This window comes from Camelus ferus, chromosome 8, assembly GCF_009834535.1.
Source record: "Camelus ferus isolate YT-003-E chromosome 8, BCGSAC_Cfer_1.0, whole genome shotgun sequence".
In the NCBI taxonomy this organism is placed as follows: domain Eukaryota; kingdom Metazoa; phylum Chordata; class Mammalia; order Artiodactyla; family Camelidae; genus Camelus; species Camelus ferus.
The window spans coordinates 50,399,076-50,425,861 of record NC_045703.1 but is presented as its reverse complement, the minus strand read 5'-3'; the positions used below and the strand labels follow the sequence as shown (position 1 = coordinate 50,425,861).

Here is a 26,786-nt window from a genome sequence, read left to right as displayed (position 1 = left end):
ACATGCACAATAGAGGGAATGATAAAACAAATGTGGTTTAAAATGTTAAAAATGTGATAATCTGGATAAAAGATATATGGGTATTTTATGTATTATTCTTATAATTTTTCTGTAAGTTTGAAATTTCTACAACGAAAAGGTTTTCTTAAGTATATGATTAAATATTTTGTTAATTCAGACTTTGTCAAATTAGTTTGAATTAGAAAGAAATGGCTCTAATTTGTTAAGCAGTACCCTGGGAAGCCTGTGAAAAATTCTTATACTGATGCTCACATGGTCCCTGTGGGTGAATCACATACCAGAAATGTCTATGGTGGGGTTCTGCTGGGACTTCTGACTTCTATAAATTTGAGAGCTTAAGTTTGAGAAGAAAAGCACAAGTTTCCTACTACTTAAGTCTAGAATAAAACGGAACTCATACACTTTGTATTTCAGAGCTGGAAATGTCAATGAGGAAATCGAGGTCAACTATAATTGCCATGATGACTAAGTGTCACAGAGACTCAATACGGTGACCTAGAGCTGACCTCAAGGAGGAATCACAGTCAGATCAGAATCGCTCATTTCTAGGATTCTTTGTAAGGCTGACTCAGTAATTTCTAAATCTTACCTTGCAATGAATGCAAACCTAGGTCACTACATACATTTCATTTTCTCAGATAAATATGCAGTACAGTACCAAGCTATTTCTCAGGACTGTGTGTGTATTCATATATTCCTAAGAAAGATAAGATCAGGTAGAAAACAACTTACCAAATACAAAGGGAATGTATATGATCATCTTAAATGTGAGTATCAGACATTAAAAATCTGGTATGTTCATTACCTGCCTTGGATTCCTTAGCTCTGGAAAATAGCATATTCTTCAAAAGCTATCATTTTCACTAACTAAGAAGTAGAAACAGCACTGATTTCCTTCAAACCTGTTCAAAAAGGGAGGCATGCTTTCATGTGAAAGGTAGAGAAATCTTAGAAGTTGCCTGGTATTCCTCTCCTAGCCTCTGGGCTCCCTGATGTTGTATAAAACAGCCTTATTCACAGTAAAATAAAAAAAAATCACTACATTCTAAGTCAATTCATTGCAAATAATGATGAATACAAATTTTAGCTCAGATATTTTATTATTTATTTATTTTTATTGGTGGGAGAGGTAGTTAGATTTACTTATTTATTTTTAGAGGAGGTACTGGGGACTGAACCCAGTACCTTTTGTATGCTAAGCTTGTGTTCTACCACTTGAGCTATACCCTCCCCCCTCAGATATTGTTGACTGTATGATTTTGAGCAAATAATTCCTCTCTTTGAGCATTAGTTTCTTCATAAAATAGAGCTTCTTGAGAGAGGTAAGCAGAACAGTGAGAGTTCTAGAAACCATATGACAGAGAATTGTTAAAAGAACTGGGATACCACTACACACCTATAAGAATGACCAAAATCTGGAACATTGACAACACCAAGTGTTGGTGAGGATGTGGAGCAGCAGGAACTCTCATCAATTGCCCATGGAATGCAAAATGGTACAGACACTGGAAGACAGTTTGACAGTTTCTTACAAAACTAAACACACTCTTACTATACAATCCAACAATTATGCTCCTTGGTATTTACCCACAGAACAGAAGCTGAAAACATGTCCACACAATAACCTGCATGTGGATATTTATAGCAGCTTTATTCATAACTGCCAAACTTGGAAGCAACCAAGATGTCTTTCAATAAATAAACTGTGGTACATCCAGATAATGAAATATTGTTCAGCACTAAAAATAAATGAGCTATCAAGTCATGAAGAGACATGGAAGGACTATATGTACATGTTACTATGTGAAAAAAGTCCATTCTGAAAAGGCTACATACTTTATGATTCCAACTATAGCATTCTGGAAAAAGCAAAATTATGGAGACAGAAAAAAGATCAGTGAATGCCAGGGGGTGGGAGTTGGGAGGGATGAACAGGCAGAGCATAGAGAATTTTTAGGGCCCTGAAAATATTCTGTGTGATACCGTAATGATGGATGCGTGTCATTATACATTTGTCCAAATGCACAGAATATGCAAAACACCAAGATTGAACCGTGTGTAAACTGTAGACCTTGGGTGATTATGATGTGTCAATGCAGGTTCATCACTTGTAACAAATGTACCCCTTTGGTGGGAGATGTTTACAGTAGGGGAGACAATGGCATGTGCAGGGGCAGGAAATCTCTGTACCTTCCTCTCAATTTTGCTGTGAACCTAAAACTGCTTCAAAAAATAGTCTGAATTTTTTAAAAAGTCTAGTGCATTGAAAATAAATTTTAATGGCAATTAATGTTCTTAAGTAAATTGAAAAGCTTTAGAACTTAATTTTATTCTCCACTACCCTTCAGAGAGAAAAACTTTCAAAAAGCTAAAAAGGAAAATAAGATGCCTCTCTCCCATCTCACTAACACGGATTGCCTACATTTTTCTTCTGAAAGATTCTTTTGTTCCCTACACCCACTAACTTTCCTGGGTGTTCTTTAATGCTGCCCCCTACGCAGGAAAAGTCTTTGCTTTCTTATCCATCAAGCTAAATCTCTGTCCTCTTTCAAATCCTCCCTCAAGGTTGACTACTTCCAGAAATTCTAACTCATCTCTAAAACAATGTCCACATTTGAAAAGAACATGCATCTAATATAGTTTGTAAGAATTGTAATTGCTTTTCTTATTTTCTCCTTTTGCGGGGGTGGGTTGTAGAGGTCATATCCTTTTTGTGACAAATTTAATGCATAAAATATTTATCGGGATAACAATTATTAAAGGATTTTTAATGGAGACAGAAGTGGACTGAATGTCAAAACAGGAGTCTCCGATTTGTGTTTTGGGACACATTGCTTTACATTTTGGTACTCTCTCATGTATAAAAGAAGTGTGATAGATTCTGACTCTTTTTATCTCTTAATGTCATGACTCCAAGACTTGTCATAAATAAAAGTTATTGCAGTTGAAGGTTATTTTTATTCAAAGCAAAACCACCAGACTGTAGCCACACTTTATCCCAAAACTTGGATTCTGTATCTCATAGACAACAGAATAACATTTCCTGTTAAAGGTGAGTTAATTTTAGGTAGCATCGTAATCCAAAGCTTAATTCAGAGAGTAAATGTCACTGAAAATCTTGCTCCTCAGGAAGCAAAAATGGTGCCACAAAATTAAAAGAGACATGAAACGGCCTTGATTTGATTTTCTTTAAAATCGTACTAGTTATTCTTAAGACTCACCCAAGTATTAAGAATATGTAGGCATTTTCTTGTGTGTTTTACAATTTAAAAAAAAATACATGCATGTGGTTAAAAAATTATTCAGGGTGTACACTGAGAAGCAGTCTCCCTCTTACTGTAACTTTTCAGTGCCCTCCCTCAGAGAAATATATTGTTTACTAAAAAAGGCAAAGTGTAGAACAGTGCTTTAATATGCCTCCATTTGTGTTTTCAAAATGTGTGTCTGTGTGTAGATGTCCTGCTCTTACATTCATAGACTATTCTCTGAAAAGAAACACAAGGAAGCTGGTAATAGTGGTTGCCACAGGGAAGAAAAATGAAGCCACTAGGAGACAAGATGGAATCAAGACTTACTAGTCAGTGTATACTTTTTTGTCTTTTAATTTTATACCATATGCGCCTATCAGCTAAAAAAATTCCCACAATGTATCTGGGAGACCATTCCATATCCACACACAGTTTTATCCCATAGTTTTTTAACAATACAGAAATGTCTTAATTTAGTCCAAATTACATATATTCAGTTTTACCCAAAATAATGCTGCTGAGATCAAGCTTTGGAATTAAGCAAATCAGGGTTGAAATCTAGGCTCCACCTTTGTAACTTCAACTGTGGGCGAGCCACTTCACTTCAATTTCCTTCTCTGTGAATGCATACAGTAATAGCCTTTAGGGCTGTTAATAAGGATTGAATGAGCAAATTATGCAAAGGGCCTAGTAGCAGGCCAGGCACATAGCGCTTGGTGAAGTTTATATTTCTTTCTCCATTGGCTTTTTAGTTATTTGAAAAAGTTGATTAAATGCTTAAAATAGAAAGACAAAGGTATGTTTTTATTCTTGTTATTATTACTGTCTTAATGTTTGTAGTAGCATTCTGAAGAAATAAATACTGAAAAGTAAGTATTAAATTAAATGGGATCCAAGATCACATACACTTTGAAAGGAAACTTGCCTTTTTTTTTTTCAGGTAGTTAAATGAGGGAAGTGAGAGAGCGTGACTCAATTATCCAGTCTTATTGTCTGCTAAGTGATCCAATTTGAATAATTTTGGCCCCAAATGAGGAAGCTATTTGACACATTAAACTAACACATAGCATATGTAGTTTACCTGCTGTGTTGCCACAGTTGTCCAGTACTGACTGCAGAACACTGCTCTCTGTGTTACTATCTGTGGTGGTCTGAGTTGTGTGTCCACCTCCCCCAATTTATATGTTGATGCCCCATTTGCCAATGAGACTATGTTTGGAGATAGAGCCTTTATGGAGGTGATTAAGGTTAAATGAAGTCCTAAGAATGAGGCCCTCAGCCAAAAAGATGGGAGTCGTTATAAGAAGAGGAAGAGACACCAGAGCTCTTTCTCTCTGTCCATACACAGGGGAACTGCCATGGGAGGACATAGCGAGAGGGTGGCCACTGATGAGCCAGAAAGAGACCTCTCTGCATTTGCCAGAACCTTGATCGTGGACTTCTAGCCTCCAGAACTGTGAGAAAACAAACGGCCGTTGTTTAAACCACCTAGTGTGTGGTATTTTGTTACGGCAGCCTGAGTAGACTGATAGAGTACTGAAGGAATTCCCCTCTGTCAGGACGTCTGGAAAATATGCTGTTGCTTTTGTGTGTATATATGCCTATCTTCTATCAAACGTGTATCTAAGACAAAAAAAAAAGTACAAATTCAGAATCCTTTCAAGAAGTTATGTAGTGATTACTCTAGCAGTTAAAGAAAATGCTGTGACAGTAATTGAAATTAATCACCTTCAGCTTACAAATTAGGAAACTCAGGCCAGAAGAAAAGAAGGCTCTTTCACGACTGAGCCAGAACTAAGCATAATCCAGGTGCCCAGAGCTCTTACCATCACACCCACTGCTTTAGAGCCATGGGTCTTTCCCATTCCTGGGGCTACAGGGTGTGGTAAAGAGGAGAGGGGGGAGAAGCTGACTGTTCTCTCACCTCCCTGCAATATCATTAAGAGACCAAAGATTTCAGGGGACACACTATCTTATCTGAACCAAATACAGGACCTGTCAGAGAAGTCCTTTTTCTCTCTTATTTAGGAAATCAGTGGAGATCTTTTTGATTCAGATTATAAACACATTCAGGAATTTGCAGATTATTTTGAGAACCAAGAATAGTGGATTTCACTCAGTGAAATGAGTGACAGCCCATAACCCACACTCCTTAAATAATTGTCTAGATAGGATCAGCACTCTAAAAATTTAAAGATGGGTAGAAGTCTAATATTTAAAGTTGGGGTTTATAGATATGATTTTTTACAAAAGCACTTACAACAACCCCAAAAGTACTGTATATATATTATGCTGCTGTCTTATGATGCTCTAAAGTTTCTCCTTGTACACCTGTCTATCCATCTATCTACCTACCCACCTATCATCTATTTATATAGATATATACACATCCACACACATCATATTGAAGATTAAGATATATGTGACAAAGACATTTGCTTATCCAATATCCATGCTCTCCTTCCCTGCTAATAAAATCCCTAAATTATTGGTTGCATATACATGCCCAGGTTTAAAGCTACAGTTTCCAGCCTCCCTGGCAGATATCCTTCATCTAAGTGAACATAGTTGGGTGAGGCTTCTAGGAAAACTATTTTAAAAGAGCTGATTAGCATGAAGTCACACTCTTTTGCCTTCATTACCCTACTTTCTGCTGCCTGGAACATGGACATGATGGCTGGACTAAATCAGTCATTTTCTGATTATGAGGTGATGCTGAGGACGGAAGCTATGAGATAGGGCTGAGAAAGAACAAAAGGTGAAGGAGTCAGGATCCTTAGCGACAATGGAGCCATCAAAGAAACTTTGGACTGACTAAATGTGAACTTTTTACATGAGAGAAAAATGTATATGTATTTTGAGTTCAGTTATTTTGGATTTTTATTATATGTAATAACTGGAGTACATATTCCATGAGGGCAGGAATCTGCCTGCTATGTTCAGTGGTATATCCCAGGGACTCAAAATAGACATTCAGGAAACATTGTTGCTGAGTGACTGCAGCATAATACAAGTCTAAACTCTCACTGTAGTTTTAGAAATAGCGCAAAGAGTAAACTTGGAAAATTCTGGAGTTTTTTGCAGTGCTAAAAAGAAGTTAATAAAATGTTGAAGTGAGCAAACCCAAAGCAGCTGGAACCTTGGCCAAGAGTGGTGCAGAAAGATTTATCCAGTCCAAGCTAAAAATAGTGTGGTCTCTCTGGGAAGGACAGAGACTAGTTCCAGCTAGAGTAAACTGTTTATGGTGATCCTGACCGTGGAAAAAATTCTGAAGGGCTCTGAGATATTAGCCACTCCTTCCCTAGCAATACGTGACCATAGCGTTGTAAAATATTTCATCCCACAGGCTAGGTTTTCTAGAATAAAAACAATTAAACATATAAACAAATAAAACACACTCCTATACTGGATTTTAGGCACCCTGAAGTTAAGTCTAGGTCTAATTTGTTTTGTATCTCCAGAACTTAAAGAATGCTTAGTGTACAGTGAGCCTTCCATAAATGTTTGACAAATTGAATTCAATTGGACAATTGAGGGATTGGAGACATGAAATATTTCTTATCTTCTCCTGTCTCTCCCCTTCCCTCTCTTCGCACCCACACCTGTACTCTCCACGTGGAGTCTGGACTTTGCTGGGCTGTAGGTGGAATTAGACTTAAGAATTGCCTGAAATTCCAGTACTAGAAATTTATTCCCTGTGACTTTTTTAATTAATTACTTGACGATTCCTCTTTAAAATGCAAGTAAGCATTGGGACAGAGAATCCTGAGTGTTCATCTCAATTTGCCCTTTAATTCTCAATTCCGTATTTTCCTGAGATTTTTATTTCTTCCTGTATAAAATGGAAAAGTTTCAACTGGATCAGTCATTTATAGCTAGGAGGTCTTGACACCTATAACAAGGTTAGATAAACTAATCTAAATATTTCAAGAGCCAAACAGGAATTGCACATTTATAATTCTACAGCAAAGGCCAGCCTAAAGTTTGAATTTTCTTTGTTTTTAGGCTGAAATTATATGAATGCAGTGCAGTTACACTTATTCCCTGACATTGATATTAACTTCTGATTAACTGCTTATGAAATCTGACATTTCTGGGGCTCATGGAGGAAAAAAATTAAAGGTTTATAGGTATTAAAGAGGTTGATCTCTAAGATTCTGCACGACCAAGAAGACTAAGGCTTACGGTTCTCTCTGTCATGCACACCTTATTGTGACTCTTCTTTCTGCTTTACTGGGGTATAATTGATATATAGTAACTGTATATATTTATACATATTTTGCTATATATATATGCACATTGTGAAATGATCTCTACAATCAAACTAGTTAAAATATCTATCACCTCACATAGTTACATGCATGTATGTGTGTGGTGAGAACACTTAAGATCTACCCTCTTGGCAAATTTTGGGTATACAATACATTATTGTTAACTATAGTCATTATGCTGTACATTAGATCTCCAGAACTATTCATCTTGCATAACTGGAACTTTGTTATCCTTTAACCAACATTTCCCCACTTCCCCCACTGCCAACCCCTGGAAACCATCATTCTACTCTGTGCTTCTATGAGTTCAACTATTATAGATTCCACATGTAAGCAAGATCATGCAGTATTTTTGTCTTTCTGTGTCTGGTTTATTTCACTTATCAGAGTGTCACAAATCACAGGCTTTCTTTCCTCTTAACGGCTGAATAATATTCCCTTATTGTGACTTTTAACAGAGAGGACAGAGGATACCAGGCCATTCAAGGCCCAGCAGAGAGACCACTTCCAGTACTTAGAACAGAGCATTAGCAGCACTTAGAAAGAGCTCCCTTTATTCTCACAATATGCTTGTCTACCACCTGTCCTTATCATCATTTCCGGGTGCTTGGCTTTTCACAACTAAGACAGGAAATGTTTTCATCAAAACACTCATTAAGCCTCAGAGTTGTATAACTTCTAAACCTCGCCAATGCTGTGGAAGAGTAACAAAAATTATGTAGGTGGGCATGGCTAGATGTAAGGTTTCTGTAAGGATCTACAATATTTAAATTGCTTTGCTTTTATAACTACTATGGTGACCTCATAAAGACACTAACTGCAAATATTTACCAACCCATATCTTTTTTTGAAACTAGTTTCTCTCTCCCATGGAGATAGACAGGAAGTAAAATAATTGAAATACATGGTCTTTCCACCCAGGTGAATTATTATCCTAGGTAAATGAACAGGTTGCTATGTTTGAGGCTGCATATGCTAGTTAGTGGAAAGAATTCCAGAAAAGGAAAGGTAATTTCTTTTTTCCTTTTAGTTCTGTGCAGCATTGTGGTGGGCACATAGCAAGCCTTTAATCAGTGTTTGCTTGATGGTAACATAATCTTCATCCAAATATTTTAAGCATTATCTTCAAATATGATGGATATTTGGACTAATGAACTTTAAAGGCCCTTCAAGCTCTGAGAGTCCATAATTGTGGGGTAATTGTCTATATTACTCATTGTATATCACTTATCACTTATTATTTTAGTTATACTTTCCTGTTAAAAGTTTTTAAATCTTCTGGGAATGTAAAACGATGCAGTGAACATGCAAAATAGTCAAGCTATTCCTCAAAAAATTAAACATAGAATTACCACATGATCCAGCAATTCCAATCCTGGTATATACCCAAAAGAATTGAAAGCAGGAATGCAAACAGGTATTCATACACCCATGTTCATAGCAGCATTTTCATAATAGCAAAAAAGTGGAAGCAACTCAAGCGTTGATAGACTGATGAATAAACAAAAAGTAGTATACGTGTACAATGGAATACTATTCTGTTTCAAAAAGGAAAAGAATTCTGACACAGGTTTCAACATGCATGAACCTTGAGAACACTGTATGCTAAGTGAAATAAGCCATCCACAAAAGGGCAAAATTGTATGATTTCATTTATATGAGGTACCTAGAATAGTCAAATTCATAGGGACAGAAAGTAGAATGGTGGTTGCTGGGGTGAAAGGAGGGGGCAATAGGGAATTATTTAATGGTTGTGGAGTTTCAGCTTGGGAAGATGAAAAAGTTTGGGCTATGGGTGGCAGTGATAGTTGCAAAACAATGTAAATGTACAATGTGAATGCAAAGTCATTGAACTGTACACTTAAGTAAGCTAGAAAGAGAAAGAAAAATACCATATATCATTCATATGTGGAGTCTTTAAAAAAAAAAGACAAACAAACTTACTTACAAAACAGAAACAAACTCACAGACATAGAAAATAAACTTACGGTTACCTGGGGAGAAGCGGGTGGGAAGGGATAAATTGGGAGTTCAAGATTTACACATACTAACTACTATATATAAAATAGATAAAAAACAAGGAACTATATTCAATATCTTGTAGTAACTTATGGCAAAAAAGAATATGAAAACAAATATATGTACGTACACGTATGGCTGAAGCATTGTGCTGTACGCCAGAAATTGACACAACATTGTAAACTGACTATACTTTAATAAAAATATATATTAAACATTGGTTAGAATGGTAAGTTTTACAGTATGTATAAATTTACTACAATAAAAAAAGTTTTAGATCTTAGCAAGAGTATTAGTTCTAGACATATATTTACTAAGCTTTTATGTAGAATGAGTGGCAAGAATCTGAGTGATTGATGTAATCTGAACATAGTAGAAAATGCTCTTCATCATTTTTCCTGTGTTCTGGAAAGACAGCGCTGTTAAGAGCACAGGCCTTCAGAATCAGGGACTTGGGATTGAACCCAGGCTTTGCGCGTTTTACTTGTATGATGAGGAGAGTCTGACATCCAATTGTCCACTTTCAGTCTGGGGCAGGATTAATACTGTAGGTGAGCTGCACATGTACGGACATTCCCTAGATTATCCATTGGATAAATGGGTTAAATGGGTAGACATATCCCATAAATGGATATTGGCCCAAATGGATAAACGGCTGGGTAAACGAGTGCCTCTTCTGTAGGCTCAACTCAACAGAGCAACATGGGGTATAATAGGTATAATAGAATGTCCTCCTTAAATCTCCATAGTGATAAGATCTCCCTCAAAGTGTTGTTAATGGTGATTAAATGAGGTAACTTTAACTGTAAACTCTCATTTGGTAGAGGCTATTATTTTCCTTCTGTACTTTCTAGCTTGGCTCAAGTTCTAACCTTACTTTCCCAAGGCAGATAATTTAACTCTTTAGTTCCCACTTGCCTTAATTCTCTCCCTTAACCTTTATCACTATCACCAAGGAATGGGGTTTCCCGATGCCGTTAGGACTCGGCTAATTTTTCACTCATGTACTCCTTAAAAGAATTTAGAAAAATTATGAACCCTACACAGGTTTTAAGTTGCCTTCTAAAATGTTTTCTCGTAAGTTTAAATAGCTGTAAATGATGTAATTTCAAGCTTATTGAAAAACAATGTCATTTTAAAATTCAAAGTGGGGAGGGTAATAGCTCAGTGATAGAGCACACACAAGGTCCTGGGTTCAATCCCCACCACCTCCATTAAAAAATAAATAAAATAAAAAATAAATAAAATAAAAAATAAAAAATACTTTTAAAATAAAATTCAAAATATTTTATTATTCCTAAACGTGACCAATGGACTCTGAAAACAACAGCCATTTGATTCACCATTATTGTATTAGTTATCAAGTGCTGTGTAACAAACTGTCCCTAAACTAAGCAGTTGAAAACAACCATTAATTTTCTCACAGATTCTCTGGGTCAGATCACTCAAGCTGTCTCACAGGACTGCATTCAAGGGATCAGCCAGGGTTTCAGTCTCACCTAAAGACTTGACTAAGGAGGATCTGCTTCCACGTTTACTCACATACTTGTCAGCAGGATTCAGCTCCTTGTGCACTATTGGGCTAAGGGCTTGGTTCCTTGTTGGCCAATGGCTGGAATCCTCCCTCAGTTCCTTGCCACATGGGGCTCTCCATAAAGCAGTTCCCAATATGACAACTGGCTTCCCTCAGAACAAGTGAGAGAGAAAGAGAGAGAACAAAAGAGGATGAAGAAGATGGAAATCACAGTCTTTTGGTTACCACAGTCTTTTTCTAATGTTGGAAGCTGCATCCTTTTTGCTGTATTCTCTTTGTTAGAAGTAAGTCATTTGGTCAAGCCCAGTCTCAAAGGGATGGGATTACACAAGAGCATAAATACCAGCAGGCGGGATCACTGGGGGCCATTTTATAGAAGCTGCCTATGACTATTAGCAATGTTTTTAAATGCTTGAAGGTCATCTTTAACTGTTAGAAAATTTTATTTCTTTTTCTCTTTGAAATCACAATTTCATTCTATTATTCCTTTCTGAATCTTGCTCTAGTGTAATATCTATATTTACCCTTAGAATTATTTTACTGATTTCCTTATCACATGTCATTATAAGAAAAATACACATTTAAACTAAAACTTTAATTTAAAAAAGTTCCCTATAACCATATGGTTTGGGGGATTATCTTTTTCTAGGACTAGCTGTCATTCATTTATTGTTAATACTAGTATTATGACTAGTATTATTGATCAAAATGATATGAATAAGTAATAAAATTTGACAAATAATTATTAAATACAAAAAGTAAAATGCCATTGGAAATTATTTTAAAAAATTTTTAGTTAATTTCCCCTTTCTTGGGTATGACTTATTCTTAGAACGAGTCAGGGCCACTAGTTAATGAGGGGCTAGTGATGTTCACTGATGATAAGAAGTGCCTTATTTTTAGGTGAATCTGTATCATATTCCCATTAAAACAATCTAAGCTTAATAGGTACATAGTAAGAATAAGAAGTGAGCAGAGAAATGGTTGATGAATGATAGAGTCCAAGTAAAAATTAATATAGATTTAGATTCTCTAACAAACTTTGGGGAAAGTTAATAAAAATGTTTCCTCTGCAAGTCTGACTAAATGTTCATGTAAATAGAAAACACCAGCTTCTTCCTAAAAAGGCCAAAAAAAAAAAAAATCTGAACCCTTTCCCTCCACACCAGCAGCACAGCAAAGATGCATGTGTAAAGGGCACAGGAGAGAAAATTTGTAATATGAAAACCACATCTCAGTTTCTTTTTTTGCCCCCACAAACTGGTAATAAACAGAAGGAGTTGAAATGACCAAAACAATAGAAAATACATTACTTTCAGGGTTCTTCTCTACTGAAACTGCAAACCTTGGCTTAATATGAACTCCATTCATCACAGTGACACGTATACTTGGAAGTGAGGCAGTCAGCATCAAGTTCACATGGGTGTGACGAAACTCTCATTCCTGCATTTGGTTATAAAGAACCACAATTGACATGATAAAGATGTCTCAGCTTTATTCCATTGTGTATTCTTGCCTCCTTTATCAAAGATTAGTTGACCAAAATTTTGTGGGTTCATTTCTGGGCTCTCTATTCTGTTCCATTGGTCTATATGTCTGTTTTTGTACCAAAACCATGCTGTCTTGATAACTGTAGCTCTATAGTATTGTCTGAAGTCTGGGAGAGTTATTCCTCCAGCCTCTTTCTTTTTCTTCAGTAATGCTTTGGCAATTCTAGGTCTTTTGTGGTTCCACATAAATTTTATTATGATTTGTTCTAGTTCTGTGAAATATGTCCTGAGTAATTTGATAGGGATTGCATTAAATCTGTAGATTGCCTTGGGCAGAACGCCTTGTCATTTTAACAATATTGATTCTTCCAGTCCAGGAGCATGGGATGTCTTTCCATTTTTTAAAGTCTTTCTTAATTTCATTCATCAATGGTTTACAGTTTTCCATGTATAAGTCTTTCGCCAATTTGGTTAGATTTATTCCTAGGTATTTTATTACTTTGGGTGCTCTTTTAAAGTGGATTGTTTCTTTACTTTCTTTTTCTGTTAATTCATCATTAGTGTAAAGAAATGCAACTGATTTTTGAACATTAATCTTGTAACCTGCTACCTTGCTGAATTCTTCGATTATTTCTAGTAGTTTTTGTGTGGACCTTTTAGGGTTTTCTATATATAGTATCATGTCATTGGCATATAGTGACACTTTTACAGCCTCTTCAGCAAATGGTGTTGGGAAAACTGGACAGCAGCATGTAAAGCAATGAAGCTAGAACACTCCCTTACACCATACACAAAAATAAACTCAAAATGGATCAAAGACTTAAACATAAGACAAGATACAATAAACCTCCTTGAAGAAAATATAGGTAAAACATTATCTAACATACATCTCAAAAATGTTCTCCTAGGACAGTCTACTGAAGCAATAGAAATAAAAGCAAGAATAAACAAATGGGACCTAATGAAACTTACAAGCTTCTGCACAGCAAAGGAAACCATAAGTAAAACAAAAAGACAACCTACAGAATGGGAGAAAATTTTTGCAAATGAAACCGACAAAGGCTTGATCTCCAGAATATATAAGCAGCTCATATGACTTAATAAGAAACAACTAAACAACCCAATCCAAAAATGGGCAAAAGACCTAAACAAGCAATTCTCCAAGGAAGAAATACAAATGATCAATAGGCACATGAAAAAATGCTCAGTATCACTAATTATCAGAGAAATGAAAATCACAACTACAATGAGGTATCACCTCACACCAGTCAGAATGGCCATCATTCCAAAGTCCACAAATGACAAATGCTGGAGAGGCTGTGGAGAAATGGAACCCTCCTACACTGCTGGTGGGAATGCAGTTTGGTGCAGCCACTGTGGAAAACAGTATGGAGGTGCCTCAAAAGACTAGGAATAGACTTACCATGTGATCCAGTCATCCCGCTCCTGGGCATATATCCAGAAGGAACCCTACTTCAGGATGACACCTGCACCCCAATGTTCATAGCAGCACTATTTACAATAGCCAAGATATGGAGACAGCCTAAATGTCCATCAACGGATGACTGGATAAAGAAGTGGTATATTTATACAATGGAATACTACTCAACCATAAAAACTGACAACATAACGCCATTTTTAGCAACATGGATGCTCCTGGAGAATGTCATTCTAAGTGAAGTAAGCCAGAAAGAGAAAAAAAATACCATATGAAATTGCTCATATGTGGAATCTAAAAAAAAAAAATCAAAAACAAACAAACAAAGCATAAATACAAAACAGAAACAGACTCACAGACATAGAATACAAACCTGTGGTTGCCAAGGGGGCAGGGGGTAGGAAGGGACAGACTGGGATTTCAAAATTTGTAGATACTGACAGGCATATGCAGAATAGATAAACAAGATTATACTATATAGCACAGGGAAATATATACAAGATTTAGTGGTAGCTCACAGTGAAAAAAATTGTGACAATGAATATATGTATGTTCATGTATAACTGAAAAATTGTGCTCTACACTGGAATTTGACACAAAATTGTGAAATGACTATAACTCAATAAAAAATGTTTAAAAAAAAAGTCTCAGCTCATTTGGAGTAAACGTAGAATGCTTTCATTTTCCAACTATTGTGAGCAACTATTTCTATCTAATCTCTTCATGCTAGGTCACGGGACTCAGTCTCCCTCGTGTGATTATGACACTTGAGTACTTAGCAAAGTATTCGTGTTACAAAGCTCAGGTCCCAGGAAATGCTGATGGGAATCGTGCTATGGAACTCATACAAAAGCAGGTTAGACTAGGTAATTTCTTTCAGTTTACATACAAGGAGTGACTTTAAAAACTCTGCCATGGCTGTTAATCCTGGCTGTTCAACACCCCTCATTCCCTCTCCTGGAGCCGCAAACTTCTGTTCTCTCTACCTCTCACTACATGGGCCTGGGTTTAAAACCAAGATCGAGCCTCTGGCAGCACTCTGATCTAGATACAGCGTTATTCCAGAACCACCCATAACCCTAGCCACACTGGTTATTCCCTGGCACTTTTTTCTAGTTGCCTTGCACTTTGAGGAGAAGCTGGCCTGAATATCCCAGTGAATATCCTAGAAGTAATGGACTTAGAATTACCAGGATATGGGCCTTATAAAAGTTCTGAGCTCCAGTGGACTTCACCCCACCAACCTTAATGGACTTCTTCACTTCCAGAAGAACTCAGATGTACTGAAATTAACTTCCCCATACTCTAAAGCTTAGTACTTAAGAAATTAAAAATCAGAATAAGCCTAGACTACAAAGGGTAAAGAACTGTCCAAGTCTGAAATAAGAATCTCAGAAGAACAGAAGGCAATGAGCTGTTGATGGATTTTAAATATTTATAAACGTGAGACTATTTTGCAGTGTGAGGTAATCTGTTCTACAGATAAAAGTTTCTATTCTGCCCAAAAAGGGCTTGGAGTGCTGTGACTCAGACAGACATATTAGAAGTCTGTTGAACTGGAAATGGCATTCAGAGATCTCAGGGCTCAAGAAGGATTATCTGAGACTTGTGTATTATAAACATGATTCAATTGAAATCAGGAAGCTTTGGTTAAGTACGTGAAATATAAAGAACTGGAGGTTGACTACTGTACTTGAAATTGTTTTATCCAGAAGGCAGGGTCTGTGAATGTATTTGTATGAAGCTAAAAGTAGTGTAAAATAAACTTTAAAAAATAATGTATTTTTTTTCTGAAATCAGATATAAGCTTAAAAAAAATTAATAAGCCACGAGAGAAGAATAGGAACTTCAAAGGGACTTCAAAGATAGGAAATAGGCAAAGAACTTCAAAGAGATAATGGGGAAAAAAATGACAGTTTTAAATATTGTCTAGTTTTAAATAAAACCTATGATTATCAAAAATTTTAGAAGTAGGATTGCTAGGCCATGGGTAAATGTATATAGTTTGGCTAGATATTGTCAAATTTCCCTCTGCAGGTAGTTTATCTTTTTATTATTTCATCAGAAATGAACGAGTGCCCATTTTCTTATTGCCTCATCAATGGAGCGTATTGTCAAAGTTTTGGACTTTTGGCAACATAGTAAGTGAAAAATGGAATACTAGTAAAATTTGAATTTGCATTTGCCTCATTATGAATAAGGTTGAGCATCTTTTTATAAGGGTAAAAGAAACCTGTATTTCCATGTTTATGAATTGCCTATGGCTTTCTATAGCTCATTTTTCTGTAAGATTTTTGGTCTCTTCTCTGTTTTTATGAGCTGTGCTATCAGCTGTAGATATTTTTTCCCAGTTTGCTATCTGTCTGTCTAGTTTGTGATATATTTTGCCATAGAAAGGCTTTTTATTTTTATTTTATTAAGTTTAGCTATTCTTCCTTTTTAGTTTTTGAATTTTGAGTCATAGTCCTGAAAGTTTTCCTTGCTCCTAAGTTGAAAAGAATAAACCCATATATTCATTGAGTACTCACATAGTTTCATTTTTTATAATTAGATCTCATATCCATCTGGAATTTTTCTTGGTGTGTGGTGTGGGAAAAGAATCCAATTTTATCTTTTCCATATGTCTTTGCAGTTATTCCAACACCGCTTTTTAAAAGTCCTTCTTTTCCAATAATCTAAAAGGCTGTTTTTATCTTATACTAAATTTTCCCATGTAATTTGATCTATTTCTGGATTTTCTATTCTGTCTCATTGATCTATTTATTCATTAAGCAGCACTGTTTATTTTAGAAGCCTATGTCTTTAACAACTGTAGTGTCACAAAAAATAGCTGTGACATCTATTCAGGACAAAGTCACAGCTACTTTCCTGTGGAGTGACCTCAGCTGTAGCTCCTGGCCTTTGAGGGCTCTTGGTTTCTGCCTTTTCTGAGCCTGGACACCAACCTCGCATTGTTGCATGAGCCCCAATGTCTTCACAAAAAGGTCATTTTTTTGGTTTTGGAAGTGAGACTTGGTTTTCGTTGCTTACACAAAATCTCTTACTGTGGCTCTGCATATGTGATTGTCATGATTTGTTTATCAAAATTGAAGGGATGCCTTTAACTTTGTATTAAAACTGCTATAACTTCTGAGAAATAAAAATTTAAATATTGGCAACTATACTTTCAAAAAGAAGCAAATCAAAGATTCTATCAAAAATCATTTCAGCTTGGGGAGACTTGAGATGCAATAAGATCACTGCTCGTTCCCAAGGCCAGGCTTGGCATGTTACAGAAGCATCTTAACTTTATAAATTTCTATACCAAGCCATAGTTTTCTTTCTAAAATATATATGGGATCATATTACTCTGCTGCTTAAAATCCTTGAATGTCTCCTTTTCTTATAGGATGAAATTAAACTTAAACTTACATGAAGATGCTTCAAAATCACGCCTCAGCCTCAGTTTCTGTATTTGTTTCTTAACAACTAGCATACCACGCAAGCATTCTAGTAATAGTGGTAGTTGTGGTAGTGAGAGAGGAGGTTAGGCAGGCTTACTGACCCTGGCTGATTAACAACAAGGGGCAGGAAGTGCCCAGCTGATGAGAGGACAGGACATTTATCTCACAACTGGCTCCTTAGATCCCCAAGATATACCCCAGTATCTCGTCCTCTGTTCCCACCAAAGTTTCTGCTAATTGCCTTTTGTTTCAGGGCTGAACTCTGAGGGAGGATGAAGCCTACAGTAGAAAATAATTAACACCACCAAAATGAAGACAGTGATGGCAGAGCCTTCTAATAAAAGACCCCACAGCCCAGCCAGTAGCTGGAGCTGTCTCCGCCAGCTACCTGGCTGATGGCTCCCAACTCATGTTTTGTTTTTCCTTTTTTTCCTCTCTGAACAATAAGAGCAGTTCTTTTTCACTTTGTCCCTCTGCCTCATTTGAGAATTCTTTCTGTCTGTGGACAAGGATCCACGTATTGGTGGTGTGGGGGGAGACTTGTACACCCATTTGGTGGGCTTTTTGATTTGGAGTCCCCCCATCCGCTAACAGTAGTAGTAGCACTTGTAGTAGAAGCAGTTTCATAGAAATAATTGTTACCCACCTGGGTTCTTGGACTCTTTAATCAATAGAAATTGATAAGAGGCCAGGAGAGGAATTCAGGCAACTGGGACTCGTGCTGCCGCGCCAGGGAGTGAAAACAAGTAACAAGTTCCCTTGCTTACTCCCCGAGGTGGGGCAAACTGGTCCCTTAAATGGGATGAGGGTAGAGGTGGAGCGGTGGGCTGGGCCAGAGGGGTGGCCGAGGTGGTCTGCCCACTGCATTGGTGGTGCTGTGTGCACGGATCATGCATAGTCCCCTGCTTTTGCTCTGGGCACCTCAGAAGTGGCAGTTGGGTTTTGGCCTTTTTGTATCTTATTGTTCATAATTTGCCCCAATTGCGCATGCATGCAGTTATTTATAATCCCTTATAGCCCCTTTGTATTCTGTTGCGCAAGGAGAGGAGACATCTGTCCAGGTGCAAGCACTGCAGTAAAGGGCCCTGGGTCCCAGCCTGTCTCATAATGAGGAGCAATAGAGGGCTGGTGGTGGTGGTGGTGGTGGTGGTGGTACAACTATAAGACTATAATTACTATGAAACTATTACAACTATGGCTCGTTTACATGTATTAGTACTTGAACTGCTGGCAGTTTTCTAAAATTCAACATATCACTCATGTTTGTACATTTTTGCAAGCTTTTGTATGGACCTAGAATTGGTCCACCTGGACTGGTATAGCTCCTACTCCCACTCTATATTCGATTGCAGCTCAATCTCTTTACATACCTGTCTCTCCAGTAGAAGTGAGGTCAATTGGGAGCATACTTTATTGTTTAATACTTAAATCTTATTATAGAGCTAAATGAATGAATACAAATCCTTTGAGGTATTATGGCAAACACCTTTCTTTCTATAATAGCTCTGTCCAGTAGATTTTCTGCAGTGATGGAAATGTTTTACACCTGTGCTGTCCAATAAAGTGGCCACTAACCACACAGCCTACTGAGTACTTCAAATGTGGCTATCGTGACTGAGAAATTAAATGTTTAATTTGATTTAACTTTAATTAATCTAAATTTAAATAGTTACTTTTTTTTTTTTTTTACTTGTGACTTTTACTTCAGCCATTTCCTGAACCACTCCCTTGTCATTTATACTTAGGCTTAAATATTTGCTAGATTAAGATGAGTCAAAAGAAGAAGGTATATGGTGAGTGCAATAAAAAAAAAACCCAAGTAAAAATATTTTTTGTCTAAGTAGTTTAACAGATTGGATGCCATCATAAATTTTACAGGAGTCATTCAATATAACATATAGTTTATTCAATGAAGTAACTTATTCCTGATATTTTAAGTCTTTTATAAATAACGCATTGTTTTAAATGTTTTAGAATAGAATTCAAGGTGAGCTTTTTTTTTCTTTTTTGTTTTTTTAAATTTCTTTTTTTTTTTCAAGGTGAGCTTTTATACTAAAAAGTTTGGGGGTGTTATTATCCACTTGTATGGCTTCTGCAAGAGGAATAGTAGGACAGATTTCTATGCTTGTCTGTGGAGGATCATTTTACTCAGCTTTAGAATTTATGACAATCTTCTTTAAGTGTTGAAGATCTTAGTACTTTTGTAGCTGAACTCCAGTAACTTTGTCCATTTTTAAGCATGTATTGAATCACTTAAAGATTAAAATAATCCCAAGATCTTTAGATAACAAAATTACTTTATCAAATCCTATAGGCATTGAAGGCATCCTATTCTTAAATGTATTTAAATCATTATCTCTGGGGTTGGGGCTTGAGGAGGGAGGGTCTGTACTTGTGTAAAATTCCTCAGGTGAATCTGATCTGTGTCCTGGCTAAGAATAACTGCTTCAGGAGTTTGCTGAAGCTGACAGAGTGAGAATTAGAATTAGAAGCTACTGGATATACAAAGGAGGCGGGTTCGTCTTCCAGGAGAACAGAGTTTTCTTGGAGAATTGAGAAACCCAAAACATCATTTTGCATTAAAACAAATTAGCACTAATTATGAAATAAATGGCAAACTTCAAGACAAAACAGAGGTATCAAACAAACACAAACCATATTCACCCTTGTTTACTTTAACCTCAGATTATTTCCCAAGACTGCTCTCCCTGGCTTCTGACGGAAGAGTTTAGAAACACAGCTACTGTACACAGCTTCCAGAATAAGAAGGAAGAATGGTTTTTTGACATGATATTTTAATCCCAAATTTGGTAGAGAGACTTCGTCTTAACTTCTCATTACCCTTCTTTTAAAGTTTATGCAGCTGTTAAATGAACTGGTTGCATGTCCTTATACTACAATGGAAAAAGCAGGCTGTTTGATATTTTCTGATGTGGTTGTTTTATCCTCCGATTACAATAAGCAGCACAAGCTCTGGATTGGAACCCTGGTCTTGTTACTAACTCCTTGCCTGACATTGGGTAACCTCTTTCCTCCAGGATCCTGGCTTCTTCATTATAAAGATGGGAGATGTGAGATATGCATATTAAAGCAGTTACCATGGTGATGGGCATTTGTTATTTTTTCAAATGGAAATGGCTCTAAGATACATTTGACCATGCTATTACTAGAAAATCAACTTAGCATCAGTTATACTGGTATTACTTTATTTGTGCAAAAAAACCCAAAACCAAACAAAACCAGCCATTTACCTGTAGAGCTTCCCATAGTCTAGAATTACTCATTGTACCTAAGGAGTATTTTAACCTGTTTTTGGGTCCTCTATATTTCCTGGAATTAGTTGTTGAATCTCAGCTTCAGATTCTAGGGCCTTGATGAGATTCATGCTTCCTGGCTATGGTATGACTGTCTTATAACTGGTGGTCTGTTTTTCTATCAGGAGGCACATGATAGATATCTGGTGATATCTTTAGTGATATTGATCATCCATACCTGGATCCAAATTCACTGAGTTGCAAATGGTGATATTCTAACTATCTTAGAATCTTTATATATATTAGATGAAATATTTCCATAAAGATAACATTCCTTCATTTACTCTTTGTTTACCCAGTAGTATTTTCATTCTTTACACATTGCAGTTCAGTGTAAGAACTGGTATCTCAACAGAATATTTAAACACAGCACACTAGGGCTTTAAAGGATTTTCATTTTAATCTAATACACCACTTTATTTTATGGATGAAGAAATAAACTCAAAGAGGTTAAATTAGTTTTCTAATTTCTAAAAGCTCATTGGTAATTATTAGAGTCTCAACAGGAAACAGGATAATTTGAGGTAGGTTTATTTACAAAAGGACTAATTGCAAAAGTGTGGAGGGGATTTGGAAAGCTTTAAGGGATTGTGCAGGAACTTGGAGCTAGTAACTTCAGAGGTATCATTTTTAGGTGCCAAAGGACAAAGTGAGGGACAAGTAGGAAAGCCTGTAAGTCCTACAGGATCTGCCATCTTGAGAAGAGTAACAAGTTCTATTGAGGAACACAGCCAGCCTGATGTGTCCCAATATCTGTCCTTCCTCAGGTCCCCTGCTTGGATGTCCCACTGCCAAACCCAGTTGGTAAACGGAAAGCAAGGAAACCCATTGATTTAATTCATACAGAATAGCCTCCAGGGGTGGAGACTATGGGGATATGAACCGAGAGTGGATCTGGAGGGGAGAACTCAGGAACAGAGGGCCAAGGCAGGATTGGAGTCATATTCTTGCTCATACTCTACCATTCTACCATGCATCCAAATGTTTGTCTACATCTATAGATCTTATATTTGTAGAAATAATTCATGGTCCAGGATGTTATCTTCCTCTAGAGTGAATTTTGTTTACTGGAAGCCTGGAATCACCTTAATCTGATTTCAGGGTTCGAGACTTTTTTCTGGGCCACTCAGATGTCTAGAGGAAGGGTTGCTGCCTATGAAAGGGTCATTTCACATACAGTTCACCCCTGTTTCTAGACTGTCTAACATCCTTACTTTTTTTTTCATACTTTCAGGTGTCAAGAATGCAGTTCAGCCTCCCAGCTGCCTCATTCAAGTCCACAAAAAGTCCCAGGCCCAAAGGAGCCCCAACTTGAGGCACACCTCTAAATCCCTGTTCCTCCTTCCAGAATCTGGCCAGATAGCTCCTCATTATCTCATTAGTTCTTTGATGCCTTTATTTTAAATTTTAAATCTTGTCCAGCATTCTTAGTCTTCTTTAGTGAGAGGGTTGATCAGTATTACCTAACCTGTCATAATTAGAAGCAGAAATCTCTCCCTTATATTCATCTAGCTCTTTATCAGGAAAATTCTTTGCCCTACCTACAGGTGTTTGCAAAGGCTTCCCAAGGCCCATCTCTAAGTGGAAGTGAACATAATTTTGACCATGCTGCCATGCCTTTTTAAAGTGTAATGATGTCACAGACTCTATGAGATTAGAATTCTATCATTCATTGACTGTGATTTAATCTTTGCCAAAAACTTCTAGGAAAGCCTGCTGTTTCTGGTAAGGATCTAATCAATATGTTATTTTTCTGTTTCCTTGAATTCCTTTTTTCCCCAATGCAGAATGCCTAGTTGTAAGCTCATATGCGCAACTGGGTATAATCTCCTCAATTCTCTCATTTATAAAGTTAATATAACCAGAAAGCATTGTATCTGACTTATTTTAGATTCCACGGAAATACTTTCACTGAATTAATATTTAATATTATGTTCTTGGCTTTAAAAATCTTAAGCCTAAATTTGAAGAACATGTATAAGAACATGTACAATTTCTTATAAATACATATTTAATTGCATTGCATTGCCCAATGTCCCTTCTATCAGATTCTACATAATAAAGTCTTTATAGAATTCAGTGCCAGGTTAAGACTTGACTTTTCATATGAATATGTGTACTCTTCTGTGTTTTCTTTTTATTTTGGCAGCCAAAACACATTTTGGCACCTAAATTTAGCAATCAGTTGAATTCTTAATTTATCCTAGCCGCTTGATACTTTTATTGGCTTTTATTGGCTTCCTTATTGATTTCTAATAATTTACAATTATATTTACCTTGTTTTGTATGTAGCATTAAGTACTTTTTGGAATTAAGAGTATATTGTATTCCCACTTATCTTACCTGAGGATGCACAGGAAGAGGCACACTTGTCACTGAAGCAAAAGCCAGCTAGCTAGGAGACACCTGCCCATTTCAGGTTTAAAATTCACCATTTTGCCTCTTCAGGAAGAGACCTGAAAGCACAAGATAGGCAACAGTTTTTCTCCTGTCCACCACTACCATATTAGATGTGCTTTGGGGTTAGAAGAAGGTGCTCCTTCTATATAGACAAATTGCAAAAAGCAAAACTTCTGGTTGATCAAATTAGAAAAAGGCTTTCATTCCTCTTGACAGACACCCTAAGGCAGGCAGGGCAAGCTGAGGGCAGGCAGGATTTCAGCACCACGCCCATGTCCTCTGCCTGGTGCCCCAGCCTACACACAGGTTCCAAATTTGAGTTCTAGGTTGAAACATCTGAATTTACACACAATCAACCGTTTCAGCTATAAAAATGGAAATTTCATTTGGTTTCACCTATGCTCATCTTATACACATGCTGTGTAAGATTAATCAGCTAAACCATGCCATTTAAAGGGGGAGAGTCTTGGGACCAAGAGAAGTAGTCTTTCAGCATTGTCTTGGGGTTTGTGTACTAGTAAGGGGTTTGTGTACTAGTAATCAGTAATATCTTTAAAGTTATTAAATCAACTCAAAGTAAAATAAAGCAAGCAAAGTAAAACAAAACTGTATATGAAAAATGGCTCTGAAAAGATCTGGAAGGGAAGCAAAGGTGAAATGGTCTAAATACCGTAGGGTTTAGAAAATAACATTTTAGAAAATAACAATTTAGAAAAATTGTGGGTTTTAGAAAATAGCCTTATTTGTGTAGTCAAATGCTATATGAGAATTAGGGCATTTTAGTTTTCCAGACAAGTTACCAATAACTTTCCTGTGTTTATTGTTCTGGGTCAGTATGGGGTGCAAGAGTATCTACTCTCACAGAAGTTTGGAGGTTTGACAAATTGTTGGAAATGTTAAAAAATATATGTATATCTATTAGCAGCCCATTTTCAACAGTTTTGTTTCTGTATGATCACTGATTCACTAAATATCTACTTTCCTAATGCTATCAAGTTCAAAAGCACATGTGGGTCACATAGATTCCAGTTTCCTTACTAGAAATTTACTTCTATTGTTTAAAACTTCAGAAAAAGCTAATGTCGTTTTGCTTCATTTAGGATAGAACTGTGCGGATACAATTGTGCAATTGTTAGGTGTTTTCCAATATTACTATTTCCTTCCTTCTTTTAACTGTTTATTATTCAACTGTTTTATGCTTCCTTTTTCCCCTAGCTTAAACGTAATTTGTAGTGTTCTTTTACCTTTTTCATAGAACTCATTCATCTCAGTCCTTGGAGATGGGAAGTCCAAATCTGTTAACTTTATTTCACTGCAACTTTTACTGCTTTCCCTAAAGTTGTAGCATTCTAGAGTTCTCTGAGAACTTACACATCTGTTTTTGCTCCCCAGATAAGTAGATACTTTTTGATTGCTCTTAAGCAATCCAGTCATTTCCCCGCCCCCACTGTGGCACAATTTAAAAAGATATATAAGTAATAACTTAATTACCCTCTTTCATCTGACGGATGATGATTTGCCAAGCCGGGTATAGAACCGGTCTTCTATCTCAACTTAGTATGGCGCATTGTGGGAAATTAAAAAAAAAAAAAAACTCAAATGTGAATGCTCTATCGTTCAACAGTTGGAGCTAGTCTCATTGACAGTGCAGCTATTGAAAATTTGAAAATGAAAAGTACCAGAGGCCGACCCGATAAATTCAGCCTGCCACTTCCAGGGAGCCACCGTCATCAATAAGCCATTCTCCAGTCCAGGCCCGGCTGCAGGACGCTGGTTGAAATCCTCGCGTCTAGCTCAACGTAGGCTTCTCGGCGCTGCCCCAGTCCAGCCAGCGCCGCACGCGGGACTGGACCGGCCGCGGAGCGACGCGGGCTGGGGCCGGAAGGGGGCGCCGTGGCCATGGGGAGCGCTGCAAATGCCCCTCGCGCTGGCTCAGAAGACCCGAGTATTCGCCAGAGAGACTTTTTTTGCGCCATCCTGTCGTCGCGTGCGCTCCCATGTTTGCCTACTCCAGGTCTTCTTGGGTGGGGGTCTGGTTGGTAACAGCAGAGAACCTTGGCCCCGCGCGGCTGTCGGGGCTGGACTGAGTGTGGTCCGGGAGCCGCGGCGCGGTCGGTTTCGTCCGGGCTTGAGCTTCCCAGCAGCGCCCTCCCCCGGGGCGGGCCCAAACTTTCGGTGCCGCGACGAGTGGGCGGCCAGAAGCCGGTGGCTGACAGGGCGAGTGGCTGCCAGGAGCGGCGAGACTCGAGCGGCCAGGCGGGTGCTGGGACGAAGCGGCCGCGGCTATCGGAAGAGAAACGGGGCCAGGGAAGGAGGAAGAAATAGAGCAGATGAAGGGGAGCTGCCGCCAAGGAAGGAGGCGGATCCTTTCGGCGGCCACTGCCGCTGCTCCGGGACGCAGTCGAGGGAGCCCGCCCGCCCGTAAGGTGCTGTCCAGGTAGCTCCCCACCCAGAGGGCGCCTTCCCGGCCCCTCCCAGGGCGCCCGGCACGGAAGGAGCCGGGGCTGCGCTCCCGGTGGCCAGGGCGCACCGCACCCCGAGAGCGGCGCCCTTGAGCTGCACCGCGGCGCAGGTTCGCCAGCAGACTTGTCTGCCCGCCAAGAAAAGGAAGCTCTGTCCCTTCCCGCTCAACCCGGCTTCCCCACCCCTTGTACTCTACACCCTGCAGCGGGCGAGCGGCGCGGCCACGGAGGCGCCGAGGAGGGGCGAGCCGCCGCCTGGCAGCGGCGTCCCTTCGGGGGAGAGGGCGTTGGAGAGGAGGCGGCGGCGGGGCGCGGAAGGCGCGACGCGGGATGGCAGCTGCTTAGCCCGGCGCGCGCGGAGCAGCCCGGAGCTGTGGCTGGCCAGACGGTGCGGCTGGGCGGGGGACGCCGCCGTCGCTGCAGCCCGGTCCGGAGAGATGAGCGCGGAGGCGGGCGAGGGCATCACTTTTTCCGTGCCACCCTTCGCCGAGGGCGGCAGCTACCGGAGGGGAGGAGCGGCAGCGGTGGCCGAGGGCGAGGAGAACCAGCTGCCACCGCCGCCAGCGGGCAGCTTCTGGAACGTGGAGAGTGCCGCCGCCCCTGGCACCGGGAGTCCCAGTGCCACCTCGGGGAGCAGCGCCACCCGATGCCGGGGCAACTCTGGTGGCGGCCGACGGACCACAGTGGCATATGTCATCAACGAAGCGAGCCAGGGGCAGCTGGTGGTGGCCGAGAGCGAGGCCCTGCAGTGCCTGCGGGAGGCGTGCGAGGTGGTGGGCGCCACCCTGGAGACCTTGCATTTTGGTAAACTGGACTTTGGGGAAACCGCGGTGCTGGACCGTTTTTACAATGCAGGTGCGTGTGCAACCCCTTCCCCATCCTCCGCAGTCAGGGGCCACGTTTTTCCTGGCCACCAAAGGGGGGAAATTTTTTTTTTCTAGGTAGTTAAAAAAACAACTTCTGGGCAGCAGTACTGCTTCCTACTTACTTCTTGTCCCGCGTTAGGGGCAGCGAGCATCGCAGCGTGACTGCTCTGGGCACTCACCGCTCCTGGGAGTGTGTGTGCTGGTATAAGAGCCTTATGTGTATCTGTGCGAGAGTCTGACTGAGCAGCCTCCTTGGGGTGCTTGTGGTCCAATTAAAGAA

The 26,786-nt window shown here is 38.8% G+C and overlaps 1 protein-coding gene across 4 annotated transcripts in view; it reads left to right on the top strand.

The window, feature by feature from the left end:
* Positions 1-26,786, top strand: part of MAP3K5 (mitogen-activated protein kinase kinase kinase 5) — a 202,219-nt gene that overhangs the window by 2,366 nt on the left and 173,067 nt on the right. Inside the window, exon 1 of one of the 4 annotated variants that reach the window (XM_006188485.2) lies at positions 25,340-26,495. The exons of 2 other annotated variants lie outside the window; for them this stretch is intronic. In XM_006188485.2, the coding sequence (XP_006188547.2) occupies positions 26,078-26,495 (418 nt within the window). In that variant the 5' untranslated portion in view covers positions 25,340-26,077. Of the gene's footprint in view, positions 1-25,339; positions 26,496-26,786 lie in introns of those variants that run through there. One more of the 4 variants, XM_032485004.1, reaches the window with a different exon arrangement.